General features: G+C 51.4%; 1 protein-coding gene across 2 annotated transcripts in view; it reads left to right on the top strand.

Moving 5' to 3' along the window:
• The window catches only part of PEPD (peptidase D), a 107,688-nt gene that overhangs the window by 24,592 nt on the left and 57,443 nt on the right, over positions 1-25,653 (top strand). The window contains exons 6-9 of one of the 2 annotated variants that reach the window (XM_081806685.1): positions 45-106; positions 9,498-9,542; positions 19,142-19,217; positions 20,409-20,455. In XM_081806685.1, coding sequence (XP_081662811.1) covers positions 45-106; positions 9,498-9,542; positions 19,142-19,217; positions 20,409-20,455 — 230 coding nt within the window. The remainder of the gene's footprint in view (positions 1-44; positions 107-9,497; positions 9,543-19,141; positions 19,218-20,408; positions 20,456-25,653) is intronic. The other variant, XM_081806686.1, reaches the window with a different exon arrangement.

Below are 25,653 nucleotides of genomic sequence, written 5' to 3'. Positions count from 1 at the left end.
CCCGTGTGCCTGCCCCGCCCTTCATGCTCCCTCTGTCTCTACAGCGTGGCGTCAACACGGACAGCGGCAGTATCTGCAGGGAGGCCTCCTTCGAGGGCATCAGCAAGTGAGTGCTGGGGCCCCTGGAATGGTCTCCCTCTTCCCCCGCTCACCTCTTCACCCGCAGGCCTTGCCCTGTCTGCAAGCTAGACACAAAATACACGAACAGGAGGATGCTAGGAAGGAGTCGGATTGGGTATTTTGAGGAAATGTTTAGAAAAATGATTTGCCTAGGATCACTTCAACTTCTGCTTCTCTGTTGAGCTCCATAATGCAAGTGCAGACCTGCCCGGGCTTGGGGAGCACAGACAGGCGGGGGCCTACTCTCCGTCTAGAGACCTGCTCTCAGCTCTGTGGTCCTTGCTCTTCTCAGCCCCTCTCCTCAGTCCTGGCACTGACTTCTCCCAGCCTGAGTCTGCTGTTGCCCCAGTCTCAAGAGAGCGAACCCCTTACCTGCCCTCGCTCCCCCCGTTTAGCTCCAGGCCCATCCTCCAAACCCTGCTCCCCCTCCTGGGCCTCTCCAGGTAGGAAGGCAGATGTGGGGCCGAGGTAAGGCACCTTGCCCTCCTTGTCCCCCTCATACTGAGGCCCCTGGAGAGAGCTTCCTGCAAGCTGGGCTGTGTCCCTGGGCCGGCTGGGGACTGGCCCTGCGGCGGGGTGGGTGGGGGGTGGTTCGTCTGGGGCTCCAGGCTGTGGCAGAGGAACCCTTGAGGGGGGCACTTGCTCCCCCAGGCTGCTGAGTGTGGCTGGCCCCCCAGCCTTGCTCCTGGGCCTCCCATCCCCAGCTCCCCCACTACCGCACTTACTTTGCGCCACTGCGTCCTGTCGTCCTTTGGTGGACTGAGGCGGTGACAGAGGAAGTGCCTAATAATTATGTATGAGCCTGAGCCACAGGGAGTTTGTGCGTCTGTGTGATGTAGGGGTGATTAGGAAGGATTATGAGCTCATAAATATGTATCGCCCCCCAATGATAAGAGCGATGGGATGGGGGCGAGTATCAGGTTTGCTTCTCATTGCTCAAACCCCTGCATCCTCTTGGGAATTTCCCTGGAGTAGCCATGTGCTCGCTCTTTGAAATGCTGGCCGTGGAGCTGCCATGTCCCTCCAGGCCCTGGAGCAGAGCGGAAGGCGTGGGCCCAGCCCGCTGTGGCCTGTCCTGGGCCCAGCCTCCCCTGGTCCCCCAGCCCTGCCGAGGTGCCGCTGCCTGGCTCACCTGCCTCAACCAGCACCAACATCTGTGTTCCCATGGGCTGGCCCCTCCAGCCTCCGCTAGGTCTCTGCCTCGTGGGGAGGGCCCTGAGTGAGAGGAGGGAGCCCTCGTGGCCACCTCATTTAACAGAGCTTGCCCTCTGAGCCTCAGCTCCCGCACGCATAATGGTGTTGCTGGGGCTTGCATGGGGGCGAAATGGGATCCTGCTTTGCCCCGGAGCCTGGCATGGAGCTGGTGCTCTGGAAACAGGTGTTCACTTGTTCACAAGCACATCCCCATCAAGCCCTGTTGCCCCCCTGAGCCTTGGTCTCCCCGTCTCTGTGCAGTGGGCCAGGTGGACTTCGGGATCACTGATTATAAGATTCCCGATGCCAGTGCGTTGCGGGTTCTTTGCCTGCCCCCTCCAGAGGTTTTTGGTGCTGAGAATGCCTCCCCAGCACCCCAGGAACAGGTCTGGTGGGTGGTGTGGCAGGTATGGGAGGGAGCTCCGGATGTGACCCCTGAGAGCAGAGCTCAGCTGGCCGCTCCCCAGGTCTTCCCAGAGACGAGGCGTGGGCAGATTCCAGGGCCATCACAGTCAGTGGGCCGTGGCAGCTGAGACCTCTTCCCTAGGAGGAATCCTGCTGTGAACAGGACCTCAGCCTCTGGCCCCTGTTGGTCTGTGGGACCCCTCAGCCCCTGCCAAGAGCCCAGAGGAGCCTGTGCTCTGCCAAACCCCCTCCCTGCCCAGTCGGCATTTGGAAGCTTTTTTGGAGAGCCAGGGACTGCCTTAACTTTGCTGGTTCTCCCCAGGCCCTGGCCGGGCCCTCTCCGATCTGTAGTCCAGTCCAGATGGGGCTGACTTGGGGTACTCCCCAGCCGCTCGTTGCTGGACTGAGAGCCTGTCCCCCGCAGGCTGGAGGAGCTGGGGGATTGTTTTCATACCCATGTGTCTTGGCCGATGCACCGATGCACCGCTGGTGAGAGCCCTCCCACATGTGTCTCTGCTTCAGAGTTCCCTGGCCTGCCTGTGGTCCTCCCTCCCTTCCCTCTGGGGCATCCTTTGAGTAGCTCAGCCCTCAGGGGTTGCTCTGTTGGGTAGGAGCCTGCGGTGGGTGCCCCTACCCTGCATGCCACGGGTATGACTTTGGGCCCCGGTCTCTGCCTCCAGCTGCCCGCTGGAAAGTCCTGTCTGTATTCCTGGGCTCTGGGTGCCGCTCGGTCCCCTGCCTCCCACTCACCCTGGCTGCCAGCACCTTGACTTGGTCCCCTCGTTCCTTCTGCCACTGTCCTTGAGGGCTGCTGCAGCTCAGCTACATTCACCTGCCTGCCGCGTCTCCAGCTGCTGGCTGTGGATAATAATAGCCTGTTTCCTAAGCAAGATGAGTCTTGCCATTGTCCCACTTTCCATCGGTGTCTGTCACCGGTTGCTTCTTACTGCCCTAGTAAAGCATCTTATTCCTGGAAATTTGGTTTTTGACCCTTTTGGACTTCTCTGAAACACCCCACGTCTTGGATTTTTGATTGACCTGCTGTGGCAGAAGTTCGGGTTTGGCCTCCAGGTTTCTGCTGTGGGCCATCCCAGGCCACCTTTGTCCCTTGGCCTGGGGGGAGAAAGGAGCTTATCGTAGAACAGTGGCCTCACCTGTCCACCCAGTTAAGAGCCTCTTCACCTCAGCTCCGGCTAGCCCCGGCCAGAGAACAGCTGGGTGGACAGGTGAGGGTAGGGGTGTGGTATGGAGGGCGTGGGGCTTCTCCCTGTGGGCTCCCTCCCGCGGCTGCCTGGAGCAATTGGTTCCTGTAGCCTGGGAGCAAAGGGCAGACATGATAAATCTTTGCTAGCATCTGAGGAGGTAGACTTCAGAGCAGATTTTCCTGAGAGAGGGAGAGAGAGGGGGAGGCTGACCCTGGAGGAGAAGATCTGCAGGGGCCAGGTGGCTCATGGGGGTGCCTGCCTGCCAGGAGACAGTTCCCTCCAGAACAGGCAGACTGCCTGGGAGCCCTGGGCCAGGGCAATGAGTTGCGGAGGGCTCAGTTTCATGTCATTGTCTGAGAGAGAAATATGGTCGATATTTTACATCAGCTGGTTGTTCAGGATAAGCATATTTCTTATCTTTTGGCATTTACTTAAATTGCCTTGCATATTTGAAGACAATTGGTTATAAATTAATTCCATTTAAATAAGCAGTTAAATATGAAATTGCTGAGTTTGGGGGGTTGCTAATGTAGGGATATAAATATTCAAAGATGTGAATTTTAATTTTTTTTTTTTAAGATTTTATTTATTTATTTATTTGACGGAGAGAGAGAGACAGTGAGAGAGGAAACACAAGCAGGGGGAGTGGGAAAGGGAGAAGAAGGCTTTCCCACCGAGCAGGGAGCCCGATGCCGGGCTCGATTCCAGGACCCTGGGATCATGATCTGAGCCAAAGGCAGATGCTTAACAACTGAGCCACCCTGGCACTCCAAAGATGTGAATTTTTAAACCCAGGAAATAGAGGGACTTTGTTAAAACCTGATGATCACAACGAAATGCCGGTCTGTGGTGGGGGGACTTGGCTTTGTGGTTACTGTTAACTTGCGTATCAGGTTACTCTTCGTTAACTTGAGCTTCTCATTATGGTCCATGGAATCTCCATGAAGAGACAGGAACCCACTCCAGCCCCTAGCAGGGGAGGGCAGTGGGGGGCCCTTGCAGGGCATGTTCTCCAGTGGGTCTCACCTCCTTCCTGGAGTTAGAAACTGCAGGGAGAAGGCCAGGAGCTGGGGCAGGGGAGTTTGGACCCATCCTGCGCACCCTTTGTCACCCATCCCTCAGGCTGAGCCCACCAGGGAATTACCCTATGCTTCCAGGACACTTGCTCCCCACCCTCTTAGGCACTGGTGGATTTATTGTTGTTTTTACCCAACTGATACATGCTTATCATAGAAAATGCTAACTAGGATAGAGGCAATGGGGGTGAATGTCTTTTGGACTCTTCTGTGTGTGTCTTGAGTGTTTCTCTGTCTGAGTATTTTCGTATCTGAGTGCCCTTTTGTGTGAATCTATGGGTTTCTGTATGGGTGTATATTTAGGGGTCGATCTTTGTGTATTAGTCTAAGCATATGCCTGTCTGGGTTTGTCTCCGGGTGTGTGTGCGTGTGCGTGCGTGTGTGTGTGTGTGTGTGTGTGTGTTGCATGTACATCTGTGTGTGTCTGCCTGCACCTCTTCCTAAGTGCGTGCCTGCTTGGGTGTGTGTTCATCATATCTGTTGTGTTTGCATCTGTGTTTGTGTGCTGGGTCACTTTGCTGCTCATGTGTCTGTAGGAGCATATGTGTATGTGTACGTACATTTTGTAAAGTGAAATTTTACTGCTGTGTTTTCCTGCTGAGTAGATAGGCCATTGCTTTTCCAAACGTCAAAGTGACATTTGGGGAAATGGGAGGCAGAGTCTGTGTTGTCGTCTTGATTTATATCATCTGCTGCTCTGTTCTTGACTCTGAACCAGGTTGGCTGCCTGTGGTCTCTTTGATATTTCACAAGTAGGGCTTTGATTCCGCAACATTTCGGGTGACTTTGAGTTGGTCTTATTTGTGTAGTTAGGAGTCCCAAAAGCTTTGGAGATTTGGAATCCTCCTAGCCTGTTAATGCCCCCTTCCCACTTCTCTCCTCTGTCCTTCATTCTTCAGTGGGCTCAACCAGCAGTGGGGGTGCCAGCTGCATAACCGCGGCATTAGATAGGTGTTTTCAAACATCAGTAATGGGGCCATGGAGAGTCCCTGCTTGGTCATAAGCCAGCATGCCCTGCAGGGCTCAGAATCCAGAGGGTTGAAGGCTTGCCCCCAGCTTCTCTGCTGAGGCCTGTATTTTGTGCTGGGCCATGCCATGCTTCCCCAGCTCTCTCACTGCTGGCTTGAGCTCTGGGTCACACATGATGTGCCCTGACCTGATCTTTTTGTGTCTCCTGGGGTCCCTTTTCCAGTTATGTTTATCTTATCAAAGAACAACTTTTGGCTTTATAGATTTTTCTTTATTTTGTGTTTGCCTTTTATTTCATTGATTTTTGTGCTTTTTAATTTCCTTTTACTTTCTTTAGGTTTGTTCTTTTTCTAGCTTCTTGAGAGAGAAGAAAGGGACATGTTTGGGGATAGGAGCTTGGATCATGGTTTTTTTTTCTTTCTTTTAAAAAAGATTTTATTTATTCATTTGAGAGAGAGAGAGATGGAGCACAAGCAGGAGAGGCAGAAGGAGAGAGAGAAGCAGACTCTCTGCTGAGCTGGGAGCCCGACGTGGGGCTCGATTCCAGACCCTGAGATCATGACCTGAGCTGAAGGCAGATGCTTAACTATCTGAGCCACCCAGTGGCCCCATAGATCATTGTTTTCAGTGTTCTTTTCCACTAAATACCTTTTCCTCTGGGCATTGTTTACCTGCATTTCACCAGTTCTGCTATTTCATGCTTTTATTTTCTAATTTTGTTATTTCCTTTTTGAACAGCAAGTCCTTAGAAGTCTGTTGCTTAATTTCCAAACAAATTGGGATTTTATAGTTTTCCTTCTGTTACTGATTTCTAGTTTAATTCTACTGTAATCATTGAGCATTTTCTATATCTCAGTGCTTTGAAAATTGTTGAAACTTCCAGTATATGACTATGATAAATGTTTCTTGTGTGCAGTTTTGAACAGAAGTGGAGAGGAAGGGCCTTGTTCCTCATCTTAGGGGAAAGCTTTTCATCTTTGACCATTAACTATGATGTAGGCTGTGTGTTTTTTGTAGATACCTTTATCAGGTTGGGGAAGTTCCCTTCTCTTACTAGTTCATTGAGTGTTTTTATCATGAAAGGTTGTTGGATTTTGTAAGATCCTTTTTCTACATCTGTGTGGTTTTGTTCTAAATTCTGTTAATATGGTGTATTATATTCTTTTTGTCTGTTGAAGTAACCACATTCCTGAGATAAATATGATTTGGTCATGGTGTATGTCCTTTTGATATGTTGGTGGATTTTGTTTGTTAGTGTTTTGTTGAAGACTTTTTTGTGCCAGTGTTCAGGAGAGATTTCCAGCTATAGTTTCTTATGATGTCTTGGTTTTGGTATCAGGGTAATTCTGAGCTTGTAGAATGAGTTGAAAAGTGTTCCTTCCTCTTCTAGTTTTAGTAAGAGTTAATGAAGGATTGGTGTTAATTCGTTTTTAAACATTTGGTATTCATGATGAAGGCATTTGATCCAGGGCTTTTCTTTGTGAGGAGGTTTTGATTACTAATTCAGTCTCTACTTGTCATAGGTCTATTTGCATTTTTTTTTCTTGTATCAGTTTTGGTAGTTTGTGTCTTTAGGGATTTGTCTTTTTCTTTTTTTTTTTTAAGATTTTATTAGAGAGAGAAAGAGAGCACAAGCGGGGGGGCGGGGCAGAGGAAGAGGGAGAAGCAGGCTCCCTGCTGAGCAGGGAGCCAGACATGGAGCTCTATCCCAGGACCCTGGGATCATGACCTGAGCTGAAGGTAGAAGCTTAACTGACTGAGACACTCAGGCATCCTGGAATTTGTCTTTTTCATCTCAATTATCCAGTTATTGCCATATAGTTGTTCATTATATTCTCTTATAATCCTTTTAATTTTTGTTAAATCATTAATAATGTCCCCTTTTTAATCTCTGGTCAGTAACTTGAGCCTTCTCTTTGTTTCTTGGTCAGGCTAAAGCTGTTAGTTTTGTTGATGTTTTCAAGGAACCAATTTTTATCCCATTGATTTTTCTCTACTGTTTTGCTTTCTCTTTTTTGCTTATTTCTGCTCAAATTTTTATTATTCTATTCCTTCTGCTTGCTTTGGGTTTAGTTTCGTCTTCTTTTTCCAGTTTCTTTTTAAAAGATTTTGATTTATATTTGTGAGAGAGAGAGAGTGCATGCATGTGTTGGGGGAGAGAGGCAGAGGGAGAGAGAGAGAAAGAGAATCCCAAGCAGGCTCCATGCTCAGTGCGGAGCCTGGCGTGGGGCTTGATCTCAAGACCCTAAGATCATGACCTGAGCCGAAATCAAGAGTCTGATGTTCAACCAACTGAGCCACCCAGGTGCTCCTTCTTTCTCTAGTTTCTTAAGTTAGAAGAGTAGGTCATTGGTTTGAGATAACTTTCTTCCTTTTTAACATCAGTATTTTTGGCTGTTAACTTCTTTGTAAGCACTGCTTTAGCAGCATTCTTTAGGTTTTGGTACGTTGTGCTTTTGTTTCCATTCGTCTCAGTATTTTCAGTTTCCCTTCTGATTTCTTCATTGACCTATTGGTTATTTAAGAGTATAAAAGTTAATTTCTACAGATTAGTGAATTTTTCTTCTGTTACTGATTTCTAATTTCATTCCAACGTGCTTGGAGGACACACTCAATATGATTTCAGTCCTTATAAGTTTATTGGGAGTTGTTTTATGGCTTAACATATGATCTATTCTGGAGAATGTTCCATGTGCACTTGAGAAAATGGGTATTCTACTGTAGGGTGGAGTAGTCTAGAGATGTCTGTTAGGTGTAGTTGGTTGATAGTGTTGCTCAGGTCTCCTATTTCCTTGTCAATCTTCCATTAGTTGTTCTATCCATTACTGCAAGCAGAGTATTGAAGTTTCCAGATATTGTTGAGTTATTTATTTCCCCTTCAATTCTGTCAGTTTTTGATTCATATATCTTGGGGCTGTGTTGTTAGGTGTGTATGTGTTTATAATTATTATGTCTTCTTCATGAATTTATCTTTTAATTTGTATAAAATGTCTTTTATCTTTAGTAAATTTTTTTGTCTTAACCTTTATTTTGTCTGATATTAACAGAGCTGTTCCAGCTCCCTTTTGGTTTCTCTTTGCATTATACATCTTTTCTCATCCTTTCATTCTCAACCTATTTGTGTTTTTGACTCTAAAGTGTATCTTTTTAAAACATTTACTTGTATCATGTTTCTTTTAATTCCTTCTGCCAGTCCCTGCCTTTTAATTGGAGAATCAAATCTATTTACATCTAAAGTAATTGCTGATAAGGAATGAATTCCTTCTGCCATTTTGTCACTAGTTTCTATATGTCATATGTCATTTTTGTTCCTCAGCTTCTCCATTACTACTTTCTTTTGTATTTAATTGATTTTTTTGTGATACATTGTTTTTATTCCTTTCTCATCTCCTTTTCTGTATGTTTAAATTATTTTCGTAGTTATTACCTGGGGGATTGCAAGTGACCTCTTAAACTTGTGACAGTCTAGTTTTCGTTAATGTCAGCTTAATTTCAGTAGCATACAACAACTTTGTATAGCTCCATGTTGTCCCCTCCTTTGTGCTGTTGTTGCATACAGATTGCATCTTCACATGTTCCATTAGTCAACACAGATTTACAATTACTGCTTTATGCAGTTGTCTTTTAAGTCAGAGAGGTGAAAAAAGGAGTTAGAAAAAAAAGTACATTTACTCTGTCGCTTTACTTGCTTATGTAATTTATTTTATCAATGCCTTGTTTTTCTTCATGGGGATTCAAGTTACTCTAGTGTTGTTCACTACAGTCTGAAAGATTTCCTTTAGGATTTCTGGTAGGAAAGTCTTCTAGCAATAAATTCTCTATTTTTGTCTATCTGGGACTGTTTTAATTTTCCTTTCATTTTTGAATCATAGCTTTGCTGGATATAGAATTTTGGTTGATGCATTTTTTTTTTTTCTTTCATCCTACTGCCTTTTGGCCTTTATGGTTTCTGATGAGAAATCAGCCATTGATCTTACTAAGAATTCCTTGTATGTCATGCATTTTTTTTCCTCTTACTGCTTTCAGGATTTTCTCTTTGTCTTTTGACAGTTAGATTATATGTCTGAATGTGGGTCTCTTGGGATTTATCCTTTTTGGAGTTTATTGGGCTTTGTGGATGTGTAGATTCATGTTTTTCATTAAATTGGTGAAGTTTGGGGCCTTTTTTTTTTCTTTTCAAAAATTCTTCTCCTTTATCTTTCTCCTTTTCTTCTGGGACTCCTATTGTGTGTATGTTGGTATACTTGACAGAGGAGGCTGTGGCCTTTAGGTCTGCCTAGTGAGAGTGGAGGATGGTGTTTTGCAGCCGAGCAGCTTTTTCTCTGACGGCACCTAGAGCACTTGGCCTGGCTGCAAGTCTGCTGCAGGAAGTGAGCAGCAGGCCTTCTATGGGCCCAGGGGTCATGAAGTTAAAGCTTGGGGCCCTCTCTGGGTCATGCCCTCTCTTGGTATGCCTTAAAAGAGGTATTTCTTGTGGGGAGATGATAGACCATTGAACTAATAGGCTTGATTTGTTTTTCCTCTACAGGTTTAATGTCAATAACACCATTCTTCATCCAGAAATTGTGGAGTGGTGAGTATTGCTTATGGCTACTTTGGCTATTTGTTGTGCTCCGCTCAGGAAGCTGAGACACCCTGCCCCATCTCAGAGAGCCCCTCAGAAAAGATGGTCCCCAGAACAACTCTCTTCGCTGTTTTGTGTGTGTGTGTGTGTCAGTTGGTCTGACGTTCCAAAAGGGCTTGAGTCACTTGAAGGTCAGTTAAATTTTTCTTATCTTTTATTTAGGATACTTTTAAAAACTCCTGCCATGAATGAGCCACGCTCCTATAGCTCAGAGTAGATAATGAAAAGAGTGAAAATAAACATCATACATAATCCTGTTGCCAGAAAGGTAAACATGTTTTCCTCATGTTGCTTCTGTGTCCTGACAACTTGGCATCCTGTTGTACATGTTCTTATGTTGCCTCCGTTCCTTCCTTGCTGATACCGGCAGCCTGTACGTACCTGCAGCATAACTGGGTTCTTTTAGGTCACAGCAGGGCAAACCTTCTCAGGTTGGGGCTCATTGCCTCTGCGGGCCCTGGAAGTGGCCCTCCCACTCAAGCAGGCATTTTGGCCTCAGACTGGAGACTCAGCTGTAGGGCAAGAGAGGTAGCAAGTTGCCAGTTAGGAGGCTGCTGCAGGATCCAGGTGGCAGTAGAAGGGTAGTGTGACAGAGTTGAGAGTAGAGTGGTGGTCAGGGGGAACACCCCTGGGAGGAGCTGGCTGTGACCTGGGTGAAGGCTGGAGTTGAAGGTGACTCCAGTTTTTTGTCCTTAACGGCTGGGTAGTGGGATGGCTGGGAAGAGCAGGTGCTGTGGCCAATCAGGGACTTGTTTGGGCCGTGTTGAGTCTGAAGCAGGTTCCAGTGGGAGCGAGGCTAGGCCAGAGGTGGAAATCCAAGCGCTGTCACAGGCATTGGTACTGACTGTGGGAGCGCTGGAGGGTAGGCCAGCCAGCCCAGCTTTCTTGGCAGCCACACTCGCTCTGAGGATGGGGCCTGTGTCCTTTCAGCACATAGCCGCCTTTTCTTGTTTTTATAAAGTAACAGATGCCTGGCCCATCTGTAGCTTCCAGTTGACAGAAGAATAAATCCTGGATACTCAGGAATGGGCCCGCACCCACTTACGCCCCACGTGTGACACTCCCTCATGGCGGCTTACGGTTCGGGTGCTTTGGAGACCGTGCTGGCTTGTACGCTCCAGCATCTCCTGAGGAACAAGTCATTAGTTGGTTACTTTGGAACAGGCATGCTTTAATTCTAGTGACATTTCCAAGGCTCTGAGGTGGATTCTGCATTCATAAGAATACTAACCAACTTTATCAAAGCTGGCAGAAAGGACTTATTTGATATTTGATGGCAGTAGAACTATTTTAGAAATGTCACATTGTCCTTACTGCCTCAAGGGTGTGTTTTAATAGCGTGGGTTCTGGCCTCTGTAGTGACTGCAGTCATTCTCCAGTGAGATCCATGGTGGTCACGGTCACTGCCCTCTTGGAGGAAGTGAAGGAAGGATTCTGGGTGGAATGGCAGGCTGGTCCCTCATTTCCGGGAGAGTGGGTTTTCTATGACATTAAATTATGATTGACATAATTTACAATTTATGATTGACACATCTTTGGGTGCCTGTGTCCTGAATGCTTTCATTACCCCCCCTCCGTCTAGGCCCCATGGAGGGGGGCTGCCTGTGGTGACAGAAGAGCCCTCCACTCAGGCACATCCAAACTCTAACCCCAATCTGTCCCCTCGGCAAGTCGCTTAAGTGTTCTGAGCCTCAGTTTCGTCTGCCAGTGGCTATGCAGTAATACCTAACTTGAGAAGATTCGCCAAGTGTCTTAGACCGTTTGGGCTGCCATAACAATTACCATGGTGGATGGCTCATAAACAACAGAAATGTGTTTCTCACAGTTCTAGAACCTGGGAAATCCAAGACTGAGGTGCTGGCAGACTCGGTGTGTGGTGAGAACCCACTTCCTGATCCCTAGGTAGCCGTGTTCCCACAGTGTCCTCATAGGACAGAAGAGGCAGGGAACTCTCTGGGGTCTCTTTTATAAGGGCACCAGTCCCATTCATGAGAGTTCTGCCTGCATGACCTGTTTGCCTCCCAAGTCCCCACCTCTGAATACCAACACAGTGGAGGTTAGGTTTCAGCGTATCAGTGTTGGAGGGAGACCCATATTCATTCAGCCTGTAGCACTGAGCCTTGGTTTCCTCATGTGCAAAGCAGAAGTGCTCTCCCTTGATGTGCAGCCCGTGTCTGCCTGGCCCACGTCAAGTCTCAAGCACACTTAGCTCACTGCTGAGCGAAACTGCCATTTTCTTCATGGCTCCGATTTCTTTGAGAGGACTTATTGATTGAGCCTCCTGAGGATATGTAATTCCAAGTAGCTCTTTCCTTTCTTTCCCTCCTGTTCTGGGATTTTATCCTTTGTAGCACCAGGTCATGAGGTGTGGAAGGAATGGACATGGGGGGTCCTGTGGCCTTGAGTTCCTGCCTGCCGGCTCCCACAGAAGTCAAGTGCTAACTCAGCTTAATACAATGTCTATTGCCTTTTTTAAAAAAAATTGATTTATTTGAGAGAGAGAGAGTGTGTGTGTGTGTGTGTGTGTGTGTGTGAGTGAGTGGGGGGGAGGGGCAGAGGGAGAGGGAGACAGAATTCCAAGCAGACTCCCCACTGAGTGCAGAGCCCAATGGGGGGCTCAATCTCATGACCCTGAGATCATGACCTGAGCCGAAATCAAGAGTCGGACGCTTAACCGACTGAGCCACCCAGGCACCCTGTCTGTCGCCTTTTCAGACTTCTTGTATACACGGCGCTGTGCTAAGCACTTGACATTTGTTCCCTTATTCAAAGAGGTATTTTGTTTATGCTCTAAGCTAGGTGCTCTGATTATCCCCATTCTACAGATGAGGAAGCTGAGGCACAGGGAGGGGATTTGCCTGAGAAAAAGCCAGGAGCTGAGCCCAGGCAGGTGGTCCCAGGATCTTGTGCTGCTCCTTGTGTATCTGAGGGGCACCCTGGAGGGGATGGGGGTGGGGGTTTGCCTGACTTTCAGCTGTGCTCTCGGTCCTCTCTTGGCCACGGGACACGCAGGGGTGCTCAGAGGGCCTGGCATGGCTCTGTGTAAGGCCAGGGTGTAGTGAGGGTGGGGGCCAGGGGCTGTGCAGCTGAGCTTCCTCTCGCTCCACACCCCCTGCTACTCATGTACCCCAGCTCCCCGTTAGCCGCTGGGCTGGGGGTCTGGGATTCCTCCCAGGGCCTGTCTGATAGAGGCAAGGAGCAGCCTCTCCCAGCACAGAGGATGCTTCCTTCCTCGTTTTTGTGGATGTTGTTCATTTCCTCTCTGTGACTGCTTTTATTGTTTCTCATTCGCTCAAGCAGTGCCTTTGTGATTTCCTGTAAATTCCTCTATAATCATACTCTTCCCCAGAAACATGAGATCATAACTGATAATTTCTCGTGCTGGGTATTGCAGTTCAAACGTGGAGGTCAAAAGTTGAAACTTAAGAGCAGGCATCTCACTTCCATAATTTAGGCTGTGGTTCCATTCTTCTGTTCTGCAGATGATTAAATTGATCTGAAGTTAGGTTAGGAAATAGAGGGAGATACTTTTGTACCGTCTTAATAGCTCCGTGCCTGGGATTCCGGTTAAGTACCTCTGGAAGCATCACAGCAGAACAAGCATGTCAGCAGTTGCCGTGTGCCTTCTTGGGTTTTAAGTGAGACTGTGTTAAATTGAGTCACACACCGATTTTAGAACTGTTAATTACACAGAGTGAAGGTGTCCTGTGTGTGTTAACAGGCAGGGGAGTAATATATCTGTTTCTCCTTCCCTGCCTTTTCTGTGCTCGGGAGATGGCGAGGTGTGGATGGTTCAGGGGCAGAAGCACGGCAGGATCCTGCGTCCTGGGTAACGTGTCCTGAATTAGAAGATACGTAGATGATGACCTAGATTCTTGGACTGTGTGAAAAGTATTTCAGTTGGGTTGCTGTCTTTGTCTCCTGAGGAAGAGGCATTTAACCCTACGTTAGCAAGAAAGCCGAGTGGACAGTGGGGACCCTAGGGCAGAGTGAGGCCTTGAATGACCATGTGCCAGAAGGCAGGAGGTGGGGTGCGGGCGCCATCAGGCAGAGAGGAAGGCACGGCTGGGCCCCGGGCCGGCACACTGAGGTGGACCCTCCCGTGCCTCCCCTGTATGCAGCCGTGTCTGCCTGGCCCATGTCAAGTCTCAAGCACACTTAGCTCACTGCTGATCGAGACCGCCATTTTCTTCGTGGCTCCAATTTCTTTGAGAGGACTTATTGATTGAGCCTCCTGAGGATATATAATTCCAAGTAGCTCTTTCCTTTCTGTCCCTCCTGTTGTTTTGGGGTTTTATCCTTTGTAGCACCAGGTCATGGGGTGTGGAAGGAATGGACATGGGGGGTCCTGTGGCCTTGAGTTCCTGCCCGCCGGCTCCCACAGAACCATCCCCTCTGTACATTCATCTCCAGGAGAGATGGAATTCCTGTCCCTTCAAATGGGTTTTGTTCACCACGGTGGCACTTTGATGCTTAGAGATTGATTTTGGATATACTTCATCCTGTCTTGCTACTGTTTTATTTTATTTTTATTTATTTTTTTTATTTTTTTATTTATTTATTTGGCAGAGAGATAGAGAGCACAAGTAGGGAGAGTGGCAGGCAGAGGGAGAGGGAGAAGGGGCTCGATCCCAGGACCCCAGGATCATGACCTGAGCTGAAGGCAGGCGCTTAACCGACTGAGCCACCCAGGCGCCCCTGTCTTGCTACTGTTTTAATCAGTGGAGAATTCAAACCTCAGCTAATTAATGTCTTAATCCTGGGTTTAATGCCCAGAAGCAGTTTTGTGACCTATGCATATTGAAGGGGAAAAAAACCAGATTGCACAAATAAATCTCAGCTGAGTCCAGTTTTTGTCATTTCTAGCCTGTTGCAGGGGACTCTGGGCCTGGCATGGTGGAGGAGCTTTCTCCCCCCTTCTGCTCCCCTGCCTGGGGCGCTGCCTTGCCATGTGAGTGGCCACCTGGGTGCATTGATGCTCACAGGCAGGGCCACAGGCCTGGGGACTCTGCATGATGGCCTCTATCGCCTGCACATGTCAGCCATGTCCTTTTGCTAGTCGAAGAGTCTGAGTTGTTCTCAGCCCAGACTTGTTAACTGCATCTGTGTTGTTCTGTCCCAAACCTGCGTCCTCTGGTGCCTCATGGAGGAGGAGGCCTTGGTCCTGTCCTGGGGATAGAAGACTTGCAGATCACATTTCTTACCCCACCCCACACATACTGGGGCCAAACAAGGCTGGGGCTGAGTATGACACTAGGCAGCCCTCACTCTGGAGGGTTGGAATCCCTTTTTCCTTATCTTTTCATGTCCAGGAGTCATAGAAATAGCCTCATCAGACTCAGGGCGGTCAATCCTTCCTGAAGATAGGGAGAAACTGCTGAATGCTGGAAAGTCCTGTTATTTTGTACAGTCATCTTAAAAACTGTTTCTGGTGCTTGTGTCCTGGAGAGACCTGGGCCAGGCTGGATGCCTGGCACCTGGGCAAGACTTAGACCTAGAGCGCCCTATGGATAGTCAGGTGAGCCGGCACACGGCAGACGCCTGTTCTGAGGGCCTTTAAAGCTCGGATTCAGTTGCGCCAGGCCAGTTTTGTTGGAGAACCGCCTTTACGGCATAATTTGTCCTGGTTCAGTGTGATTTTTTTTTTAAACATGACTTAAAAATAAGTCCTGAGTAAACCAGGTAAAGTCCTGGTTTGTCATCTTCCACAAATTCAAATTGGGAAGGAAAGCAGGCCTCAGCATCAATGGTCGGAAGTGCTGGCATCTCTGATGGGAAGACAGTGTGGTTTGGGCACCAAGTGTCCTTGGAGGAGAAGCTGGTGGCCTGCTTTTCCCGGCCCCTCTGTAGACCGGGGCGCTCCCACTGTAGGGAGGGGCTGTGGGGAGAGCCTGTGCAGTGGCTCCTGGGGTTCAACTCTTAGGGCTGCCTCCTCCTAGCTGCGTGGCTCAGGGTAAGGCGGTGGCTGTGGCAGTTTGGGCTGCTGGAGCCCGGGCAGGCTGTGCCCCTGTCCTGCGCAGGGCAGGCCTGGCTGAGCCACATCCCACCGTGTCTGCCAAACTCCCCCAGGTGGGGTGGAGGAAGCCTCTTTTTCTTCTTTGAAAAGAGCCATGAGCTCTCCTTTTTGGAACTAAGGCATTTTCCAGCTTTGGTGCAATGCCCAGGTACTATTTCTAACCCTGGTTCCTACGTGTCTGTTTTGGGCCAAGCCCTTGGGGTGCCGCTACCCTACCCCCCAGGACCACGGCCATTTTGGGAAGAGACTTAAATATAAAAAGAGTCCCGTGTGTGGTAGCTCTCCAAGGATTCCTATAGACTGCCCTGGAAACGTAGGGAAAGGGGTATGGGGGAGCCCCTCCTCCACTTCGGGAAAGGTGTGGTTCAGGTGGGAGCTGGAGGTGAAAGGGCCTGAGCAGAAGAGTCGCTGTGGGGCTGAGGGGAGGTAGGTGGTGGAGACAGGCATGGGAAGGCTCGTGAGTAGTTTTAACTCCATCCCGAGGACATTTAGAGGCCCCCAAAGCTTTTAAGCAAGGAAAAGCGTGGTCACATTTGTTTCCTAAAGGTTCCCAGCCGCTGTCAGTGAGCACAGACGCCTGGAGGCAAGAAGAGGCCGGAGAGTTGTCCAGGCTGGAGGCGGTGGGGTCTGGATGGAGAGAAACGGAGGGTCTGAGAGAGGTTGTAGCGGCGAGAATTGAAGCCCTTGGTCGTCACCTGGATGTGGGAGCAATGGACTGATGACACAAAGGTGTCTGGGATGATGTGCAGGTGTCTGTTTGAAGTAGCAGGGGTGTGGTGGAGCTGTGGGGTGAGGTGGGGGAGTTTGTGTCAGGCTGAGCTGTAGGAGCCTGGGGGCTTACAAGGGCAGGTGCAGCGAAGAGCCCTGTGCCAGAGACGGGGGTTTGGGAGCAGGGAAGGGAGATGGAGGAGGGGTAGCAGCCCAGTGGTGCCAGAGGATGCAGGGCTCCCTGTGCTTCCTCTCGGCGGTCGTGGAACGCTTCTGGATTTGGCAGCCTGGAGTCCTTCTCCCACACGTTGGTGAGATGGGGGCTGGCAGGGTGGGGGGTGGTGGTAGGCCAAAAGGAGAAGAGGAGAGGGGAGAGGGGAGGAAATGGACAAGAGGGTTGAGATGAAACATAAAAGCAGCTCTCTCTCCACTCCCAAAGCAGAGGTGGTTATGGTTTCCCTTCCGGAAAGTGGCAGGGTAGTGGGGGATAGAGCTTGCCCGGAGGAGGAGGAGGAAGGGGAAGTGGGTGGTCATGGAGCTCCCAGTAATAGGGGCCACGTGGGCTCTGAGCCCAGCTGTGTATGTTGGGGTGCTGAGCCTGCTCCACTCCTTCCCTTGTGAGTGGGTGGGGAGGAGAACCCGAGTGTGGAGGGGAAGGCTTGGGAGTTCAGAGAGGAGGGATAGAGTTCATTCGTCTGCTGACAAGGGGAGGAGACCCAGGGAAGGGAGGGGAGAGATCTGAGGGAGATAAAATTGAGAGGAGCCCTCTGGCCTTGCATGCCCCCAAGCAGCTCAGAGCAGAACTGGGATAGTGCTGAGGCCGGTGGGGCCGGTGACTGGGAGCTTGCTGTGCCAACTACCCAGTCGCGGATTTTCCTGCGGCCGTTGTGGCCCCGGATCATGCTTTTGCAGGCCCAGGCTCTGGCTCATCCCTCGTGGGGGTTTGGCCGAGCCCATATGGCTGTGTGGGCACAGGGCCTTGGGGTCTGAAATGTTGGCAGGATGAACCAGGGATCTAAGCTGAATAGAGGGGCAGAGGGCTGGGGGCGGGCACAGCCTGGGCCTGGTTCCCCACTGTGTTGTCATTCTGGTCATCACTGCACCTGAGAACAGAGGAGCCCACTCCCCGCTTACCAGTTGCTCGGGCTGGACTGAGCAGGTGGCAGTGGGGAGTGAAGCAGCAGGGGCCGCTAGGTTATCCTGTGAGTGGATTTGGGCCTCAGGAGCTGAGCTGCTCATCTGAGTCCTGCCCAGGCTTTGGACCCTCACCTCCAGGGCACAGGAGCAGCTTCCTGTTCCCCAGGTGGGACTGCTCCCAGCCCCCTGGTGGGGAATCAGAGACGCCTTCTGATGATAAAGAGCCGAGTGTCAGGCTTCAGGGTCTGCTTCCTCAGGAAAGAAAGGCTATTCATGTGGAAAAAGTCTCACTGGGCTGAAGGGTTTATCTTTTCCACATTCCCCAGAAGGTTTTACGGTCTTAGGAGGGCGTCATGGTGCTGCAAGATGCCTTCGTCACTTCCCTGTGACAGATGGCTGGCTGTCCCAGCTGGATGGCACCATGGAGACGGTGTGAGTCAGTGGCTGGCTTGGGCTGCTTCTGTGAAGTCCCCAGAGGTTCGCTGCCTCTGATGGAGGTGGGAGCTTCTTCGCTGCCGTCCTTGGCCTTGGTCCAGCTTCAGGACACAGACAGCAGCTGGATGAGAGAGTGAACGGGGTGGGGGTGGGGGGGCAGGCACTGGTCTGCCATCATCAGACACTCTGGCTTTGCCTATCTGCAGGGTGCTTGAATGTGTTCCCTTCACGAGAGGGAGAGGTGGCCGTGTGGGAGCGTTGGTGAAGGTGTGTCACCTTGTGTAAAGGACGCAGAGCTGGCCACGGGGCACGCACTGGGGACGCTGAGCTCTTAATGACTGGTCACGGCTGCCACTGAAATGCCGCATGGCCTGGAGTTGCTCATCTGAAGTGGAGGTTGAAAACAAATATTTACGTAGCTTCTCTAGCTGAGTCGTACTTGGCAATGAGGTTGATCGCAAAGACCAGAAACCTGACCACATTTGGGCAGATTAACATGGATTTATTGTGAGGGCCCCCAGGACCCTCAGAGTCCAGCTGCAGGAGGCACAGCTGAGTGAGAAGGAGAGCAGGGCCTCTTGGCTGCGCCTGCCTGCCCCACACAGCCCCCTTCTCTTCTTGTCTGTTCCTTGTCTCCTCCTCTCTGCAGACTGGCTGTTTTCCACATTTTTTCCTGCACTCATGGCTGGAAGTGGCTGCACCACCCACTGTTCCCACCCCCATCCCTGGATCCCGCAGGGGGCCTGACTGGGGTGGAGGAGGATTCCTGGGCTGCCCCAGGGGCAGGTGGGTGGGGTGGGAGGAAACGGTAACCCTCTTCAGCCAACTGGGCAGAGCCCTGGGAGTTGGCACACTTGATTCAGGTCCAACAGCCTCCTTGCCAGGTAGATTTTATCCGCATTTTATGGATGGGGAAACTGAGTCTCGGTGAGGCAGGACATGTCTGGCTGCAGAATCTGGGCTTCGTCCAGCACCCACAGCGGTTTCCAGGTCTTGTAACTAGAAACAGCCTGCACACCCAAGCCTGGCATGAGACCAGGATGGGCAGCGCTTGGTGCAGCGTATCACTTCTGGGGCTTGGTGGCCCTTCCACCCCCATGCCCCAGTGGCCTGGCTGGGCACAAGCCAGCCCTGTGCTGCTTCCCAGGCCGTGCCGGGTTTGGTGGGCCCCGAGGTCTCCCTGGGTGGGGGGGTCCGGCCAGCCCCTGACGCTGGGCATCACTGACTTGCCACTTTTTTCTTCTCTCTGAAGCCGAGTCTTTAAGACGGACATGGAGCTGGAGGTTTTGCGTTACACCAACAGAATCTCCAGCGAGGCCCACCGGGAGGTAAGCTGGGCACGGGCTCGCCGGAGCGCTGTTCTAGCTGGGGTGGGCAAGCAGCAGGGCTCTGAGTGGGGTGGGAGGGCCTCGTTGAGATGGACGGTCCCGTGGTGGCTCCAGTCCCGGGTGCCATGTGAGTAGGCAGCAAGTGTTGCTTCCGGCAGAGACACGGTCATGGCTCTTTTCTCTTCCCCAGTGGGGGCAGGGCAGGGACAGCAGAGGCTCTGCCCCAGTCCTTCACCTTAAGGCACCCACCCTGAGGACGTTTCCCAGCAAGAAGTCCCCGCTCAGAGTGTGGGGCTCTCCTTCCTGGCACTCCGGCGGTTCCAGCTCCTTTTATTTTATTTATTTATTTATTTATTTTAAAGATTTTATTTATTTATTTGAGAGAATGAGAGAGAGAGAGAGAGAGAGAGCACATGAGAGGGGGGAGGGTCAGAGGGAGAAGCAGACTCCCCGCTGAGCAGGAAGCCCGATGCGGGACTCGATCCCGGGACTCCAGGATCATGACCTGAGCCGAAGGCAGTCGCCCAACCAACTGAGCCACCCAGGCGCCCCTCCAGCTCCTTTTAAAGGCTCTCCTGTCCTTACCCATCATTCAGGCACAGTGATTACTGTCCTCCATTTCCGAAAACAGCCTCTCTCATGAGGCTCTTTCCCAAACCTTCCCACTTTACCTGAGGAGCAAGAGCGAATAAGGAAGTGTATGTCTTGTAGGACGTTCAGGGTGACTGGGATAGCCTGGTGCCTGTATAGTGACAGCCACGGCTTTGTGTCCGGAGACAGGCAAGGGTCGTTTGGGGGCCACAGTTGCTTGCATGAATTCATTTTCTGTGTGTTCTATGACAGCTAAACAAAGGAAACCTTCTAGGCTAGGCATCGCTTTCCGAGCATTAAGTGTTCACCAGACATCTTGGTTAAAGCTCGGCCGCCACCTGAGCTGGCCATGTAGCTTGGTGCCGGCAGCTCACGGGCTCCCAGATGGAAGGGCTCCAGAGTGGTTTAAATAAACTGTATGGCTCTTGGAGCTTTAAGAAAGTTCGCATTTGTCACATGTCTGCACCGCTGTGCGCCCATACCATTCTTTTTTTTTTTTTTAAAGAAGAGTTTCTTTTGACAAACTGCTATACATTATTTATAAGGCAGTGTTACTTATCTCCTTAATACAAACGTCTTTGCTGAATATCCATTCTCCAGGTAATGAAGGCCGTAAAAGTGGGAATGAAAGAATATGAGATGGAGAGGTAAGCTGCTGTGTTTCTCTGGGTAAAGATTAAAATGTAAAAAACAGTAATTGATGTTCCCTCAGCCAGTACTAGATGAGCACTACAGGCCCGCTGCAGAATTGAGTGGGGACCGTGGGCTGGGCGTCGGCACCGGGGGCAGGGCGTCTGTCTTTGGACTGTGACCACCTGCCTGGCTCTGGGCAGAGTGTTTGATGGTAATGGTCTTTGATGACTTTTCGGGATGGTTTAGTGCCCCATCATTCCCCACTTGGACTTTGTTTCTGCAGTTTGCGGGCAACTTCACCAAATAGCTGCTGTTGTGACTCTGAAAGCCGCTAGTAAAGCAGCTTGCCATTTTTATGTGTGAGCATTGCCATTACGTCGGCTGTGCTTGGACAACTGGGTCGAGGAATAGTTAAGTGGCTCATAAAGTGTTCTGGAGAATTCCATTGGCCTTTGGCTCCAGTTAGGCCCACAGCGAGCCACTGTCCCCTCCGCCCCTCAGCACTTCCTGGGGTGGCCCAGCCACGATGGGTGTGACGTGGCCAGCTCCTCAGCCCCACTCTGCGCTGGGACCCAGGGCTCAGCACGTGCTGCCATGGCCTGAGGAAGCCCTGGGGTCAGACCCAAACTGCCCCAGTGGCACTCCTCTCACCCAGGTCCGGGGGCAGGAGGCCCCCAGTCCATCTCCCCCCAATGATGGTACTGTCTGGAAGCTCCACTGGGGAGAGGACACCGAAGAGGCAGCCAGTTCTCCCCCTGTGATGGAATAAGAAATGCCTATTTGGTCTCTGCCCCCAGTTCCCGGCACAGAGCTTCTAGAACCCTTGGAATTCCTTCAGTGAAAGTGTCTTTATTCATAATAAGCCCCTTTCACTCGCACCTGAGTGACTCTTAGAAGGTGGGGGTGGTTGGTAGAGGAACCAACCCCTAGATTAGGGGGTTGGAACTCTCATCCCTGCCCTCAAACTCCAGGGAGAGAGGAGAGGGGCCAGAGGTGGAGTTCTGACCGGTGACTTACTCAGCCGTGCCTGCGGAAGGGAACCTCCACAGGACCTTAAGCAGTGGGAGAGCCGGAAGGGTGGCGGGCCGGGGGGCGGGGCATAGAAGCTCCTTGTCCCTTCCCCCACACCTTGCCCTGTGCATCTCTCTTCTGTTTGGCTCTTCCTGAGTTGTATCCTTTCTAATAAAGTACTAATAGTAAGTAAAGCACTTTCCTGAGTTCTGTGAGCCATTCTAGCAAATGATCAAACCCAAGGAAGGGGTCATGGAAACCCCCAGGTTATAGCCAGTCAGTCATAAGTACTGAGCCCTTAACCTGGGAGGTCTGTGCTAACTCTGGCAGTTAGCGTCAGAATTAAATTGTAGGACGTCGGTTGGTGACCACAGAGAACTGGAAAATTGCTTGGTGTGGAAAACCCACACGTTTGGTGTCAGAGTGTTGTGAGTCCAGGAAAAGAGTTTTACCTTTACTGCCACCCCCATTCTGGGCTGCCTCTTCCGACCTGGCCTTGTAGGAGCTTGGTGCTGCCCCCCCTTCCCCACTTTGCAGAGCCCACCTGGGTGCCCTCAGGGCCCACTCTGCCTCCTCATGCCCCTCCCAGCCTTTCTGGCCTGCCCGTGTTGTCAGTGTGTGGTGAGGGCGAGGTGCACACAGAGTCCGCAGTGGGCACAGCGGGCATGTATGTTCACCATCCTGTAGCTTGGGGAGAGGCATCTTTTTCAAAGTCTTACCCTGAAAGGAGTCCGGAACAGAGGGCCTCTGTATTTCTCTCCTCTTAGCCTGGGTAGGAAGAGGTTAACATGGCCTTGAGGGCGCTCATTGCTGTGGCGTCCTGGGAGGGGGCATGGAACAAGAGCTTCATTAGGGACCCAGCTCTGTCACGCTGGAGGAGGATGGGGATGGGCACACAGAGGTGTCCCAGCCTCTGCCTTCACATGGTCTGCTGCAGTGCGGTATCTGCTCTGCTAGTCCCAGGGTCCTCGCCCCCTACCAGGACCTGGGACGGGGGAGGTCTGCAGGGCTACCTGGGAGGTGGGCCGGGCAGCAGTCCCCCAGATTGGCACTGCCCCACAAATCTCTTCCCAGCTGAACTGGCCCATGACTATGCCTCAAACAAAAATAACCCAGAAATTAGAGCAGGACTGGCTTGCCCCAGAGTGGAGCCCTGCTGTCCTCTGCACGCTGGTGACCTTGTGTCCTCAGCTGCCAGCAGTCTAGCTCCAAAGCTGGCTGCCAGGTCGGGCAAGAGCCGCCCTCCCCCGGCCCCCCTGGGTCCAGAGCCCGAGCCTGCCGCCGCCCTGCGGGCCTGCGTGTGAGCTCTGGCCAGGGGCCTTAGGAATACTTCTGCCGGCTCCCTACACCCCCACCCAGGGCATGGAGGTCTTTTTTCTCTTTTTATGAGAAATTTCAAATATCAGATTTGAATTATGAAATTATGAGAAATTTCGAATATCCACCCCCCCCCGAGGATAATGAACCTCGAAGTCCCCACCGAGGTTTTTGTTTCGTCTTGTTTTGTCATCATATTTAAAACCAAACCCCAGATGTCATGTCTGTTCAGCTGTAAGAACAGCAGTAGGTGTCTCAGTTGAGGATTTTTGCCCTTTACGAAACCACCACGTCATCATCACATCTAACCAAATTAACAGTAATTCCTTAATCTTATCAATACCTGGTCCACGCTGGTCTGTCTGTGTTGGGATCCAGAGTCTACACATGGAGTTTGGCAGTCATGTGAAGGGGCCTTTGTTAAGCTGAGCTGTGGGGACATCGTCCCTTTGTCTTCAACCCACTGGGCGCCCCCCCCCCCCCAGTCCCCCGGCCCCATGGCTGCCTCCTCTGTGGATCGGGGGAAATGAGCCTGATGCTCACACCAGAGCCGCCCTGAGGGTGCCGAGTGGCATTACCGAGTGGCTCAACTGGACGTGCCAGGTGTGTGCACTGTTGTGCACCTACTGTATGCCCTGCCCTCCCATGGCTGGCTGTAGGAGGTACGCAAGGGAAGCGGTGCCTGCCCTGAGAGCTGAGAGCGGGGACCTTCCTGGGGTGCAGGCCTGGGGGAGAAGCTGAGGCAGAGAAGATGAGAACGAGAGACGGAGTCTGTTCCTGTAGGACAGGTGGGCAGGGTGACCGGTGGGGGCAGACGGGGTCACCCCCAAAGGCGGTGGGAAGATGGTTGTCCTGGGACATCTTGGGGTGTCCCTCGCCAGATTTGACGAGGGCGCTCCCTACAGCCAGTGCCAGCCGAAGCCCGTAGGGGCATTTTGCAGTGGTGAGCAGGGGGCCGACTTCTCTCTGCCCTGAGCTTCCTCCCCTCAGGCGTGTATCTCTGTCACTGCCCGGGTGGCTCTGTGACACAGTTTTGGGGTCTGCGTCCTTGGGAGGCTGGAGGCTTCTTGAAGTCCCGTCTCCTTTATGCACAGTGTCGGCCCCACAATTGGTGTCAAGAAGTATGTGTGTGGGGGTTGGCTGGATGGATGGGAGACAGGGAAATGCCCTGAGCTATTTTTTGCTATCCTCTGTACCACTGTGAACTTTTAGAATTCTTTTCTTAACTAGGTGGGGAGTATAAAATCTCCTCTAGAGCAGGTGTTGTTTCCCCGCGGGGTGTGGCTCTTGTAACGCAGGCTGGACCGATGCCCAGGAAGGCCCAGGGTGGCCAGACTCCTATGCAGGCTGCTGACCCACAGGGGTCAAAAGAGCATCCCTAGAACATTCTGGACGTTCTGCCAGGAGCATGGCCAGCACCAGCCCCACAGAGGGACACAGGGTAAGAAGAACAGGGACTCGTGTGTCAGGACTGGAGGCAGGGTGGGAGCAGGGGACGGGAGGCTGAGATGGGGCTGATTTTCACAAAAGAGGGCACAACGTCAAGGCAGTGGTGCTCAGACTCAAGCTTAAGAGATGCTGGCCAGCAAACCCGGTCCTAAGCCTCGTTTTTTGTTGTTGTTTTATTATCAAAGGCTTGTTATAAAATCTTGAGGGCATGTTAAAAAAAAAAAAAAGTGAACTGATGGCTTTTTTAAGACCCCTCCTCCTTTGTGCTGTGCATGTGAGTAGGGTTTTCAGAGGAAATGAAAATCATTTTCCGCGACTGAGGTGTAGTAAATTGTGTTAAACCAATAAGACGTTAATATGTGGGTAAATCGGGCGCGAAAAGCATCCGACTGCAGGCCCAATCAGGCAGTCCATTTTACCGCCTCATATTCTTTCATGTTAGTGGCGTAACCAGCTTGCAGCCGGCTGGCGTGGGGCTGGCAGCTGACTCCGTTACCTGCAAACACTAATTTAGAGCATGCTCAGTTGGCTGTGTAAGCAGGTCCCGGCTCACATTTGCCACAAAGAGATTAATAACGATGTATTTGACAGCCTGGGACCTTAATTGAAATTATACCATCTTTCTCTCCAGGCTGGGACTGGGTCATTTCAGGCCCTCCCGTGACAGCTTCTGTGGGGGTTGTAGGAGGGCATTACAAGACGGAGGGTCTGCGAGGTGTGCAGGGGGAAAGGGCTGTCCCACTCCCCGGGCCGGGGTCCTTCTGTACCCCCAGCCCTGCCCGGAGATCGTCGACAAGGCCTGGGTTTGCTCTGCCGTTCTGTCCCAGGCAACAGCCCACACCGGTAGCCTCCTGTTTTCTTCCAGTCCTTCGTTAATAAAGCACTGGCCCATCTGTGCTGTGCTGAGGGCCCGTTTCCTTTCCCTGCCCTCTGGCTGGACGGAGCGAGGCACCTCCCGTGTGTGCAGTGTGCCCACTGAGTCAGGGCTGGGGAGTGGGGGAGGCAGCCTAAGGGCCGAGGGGACGGGGTCTCCTGCCCTGATCCTGTGCGCCTGCGCGGACACGCGCGCAAACACGTCCACTGACCCCACACACATACACACAGGGATACCACCCACTGACAACACATCCACACCCACACAGATACCACCAACACTGCACACACACACACACCCAAACATACACACACACACACTGTCCTCTGACACCACACACACACACACACACACACACCACAGACACACACAGACACCACCCACTGATACCACACATCCACTCACCCACACACACCATAGACACACACAGACACCACCAACAGTGCACACATACACACACACCCCGCAGACATACCACAGACACACACACCCAGGCATACACACACACACACACACCACAGACACGGACACCACCAACACTGCACACATACACACACACCC

The sequence above is a fragment of the Leptonychotes weddellii genome, chromosome 16 (genome assembly GCF_054177405.1).
Source record: "Leptonychotes weddellii isolate Sample4059 chromosome 16, ASM5417740v2, whole genome shotgun sequence".
NCBI classification, from domain to species: Eukaryota; Metazoa; Chordata; class Mammalia; order Carnivora; family Phocidae; genus Leptonychotes; species Leptonychotes weddellii.
This window is presented reverse-complemented; position numbering and strand designations above follow the sequence as displayed.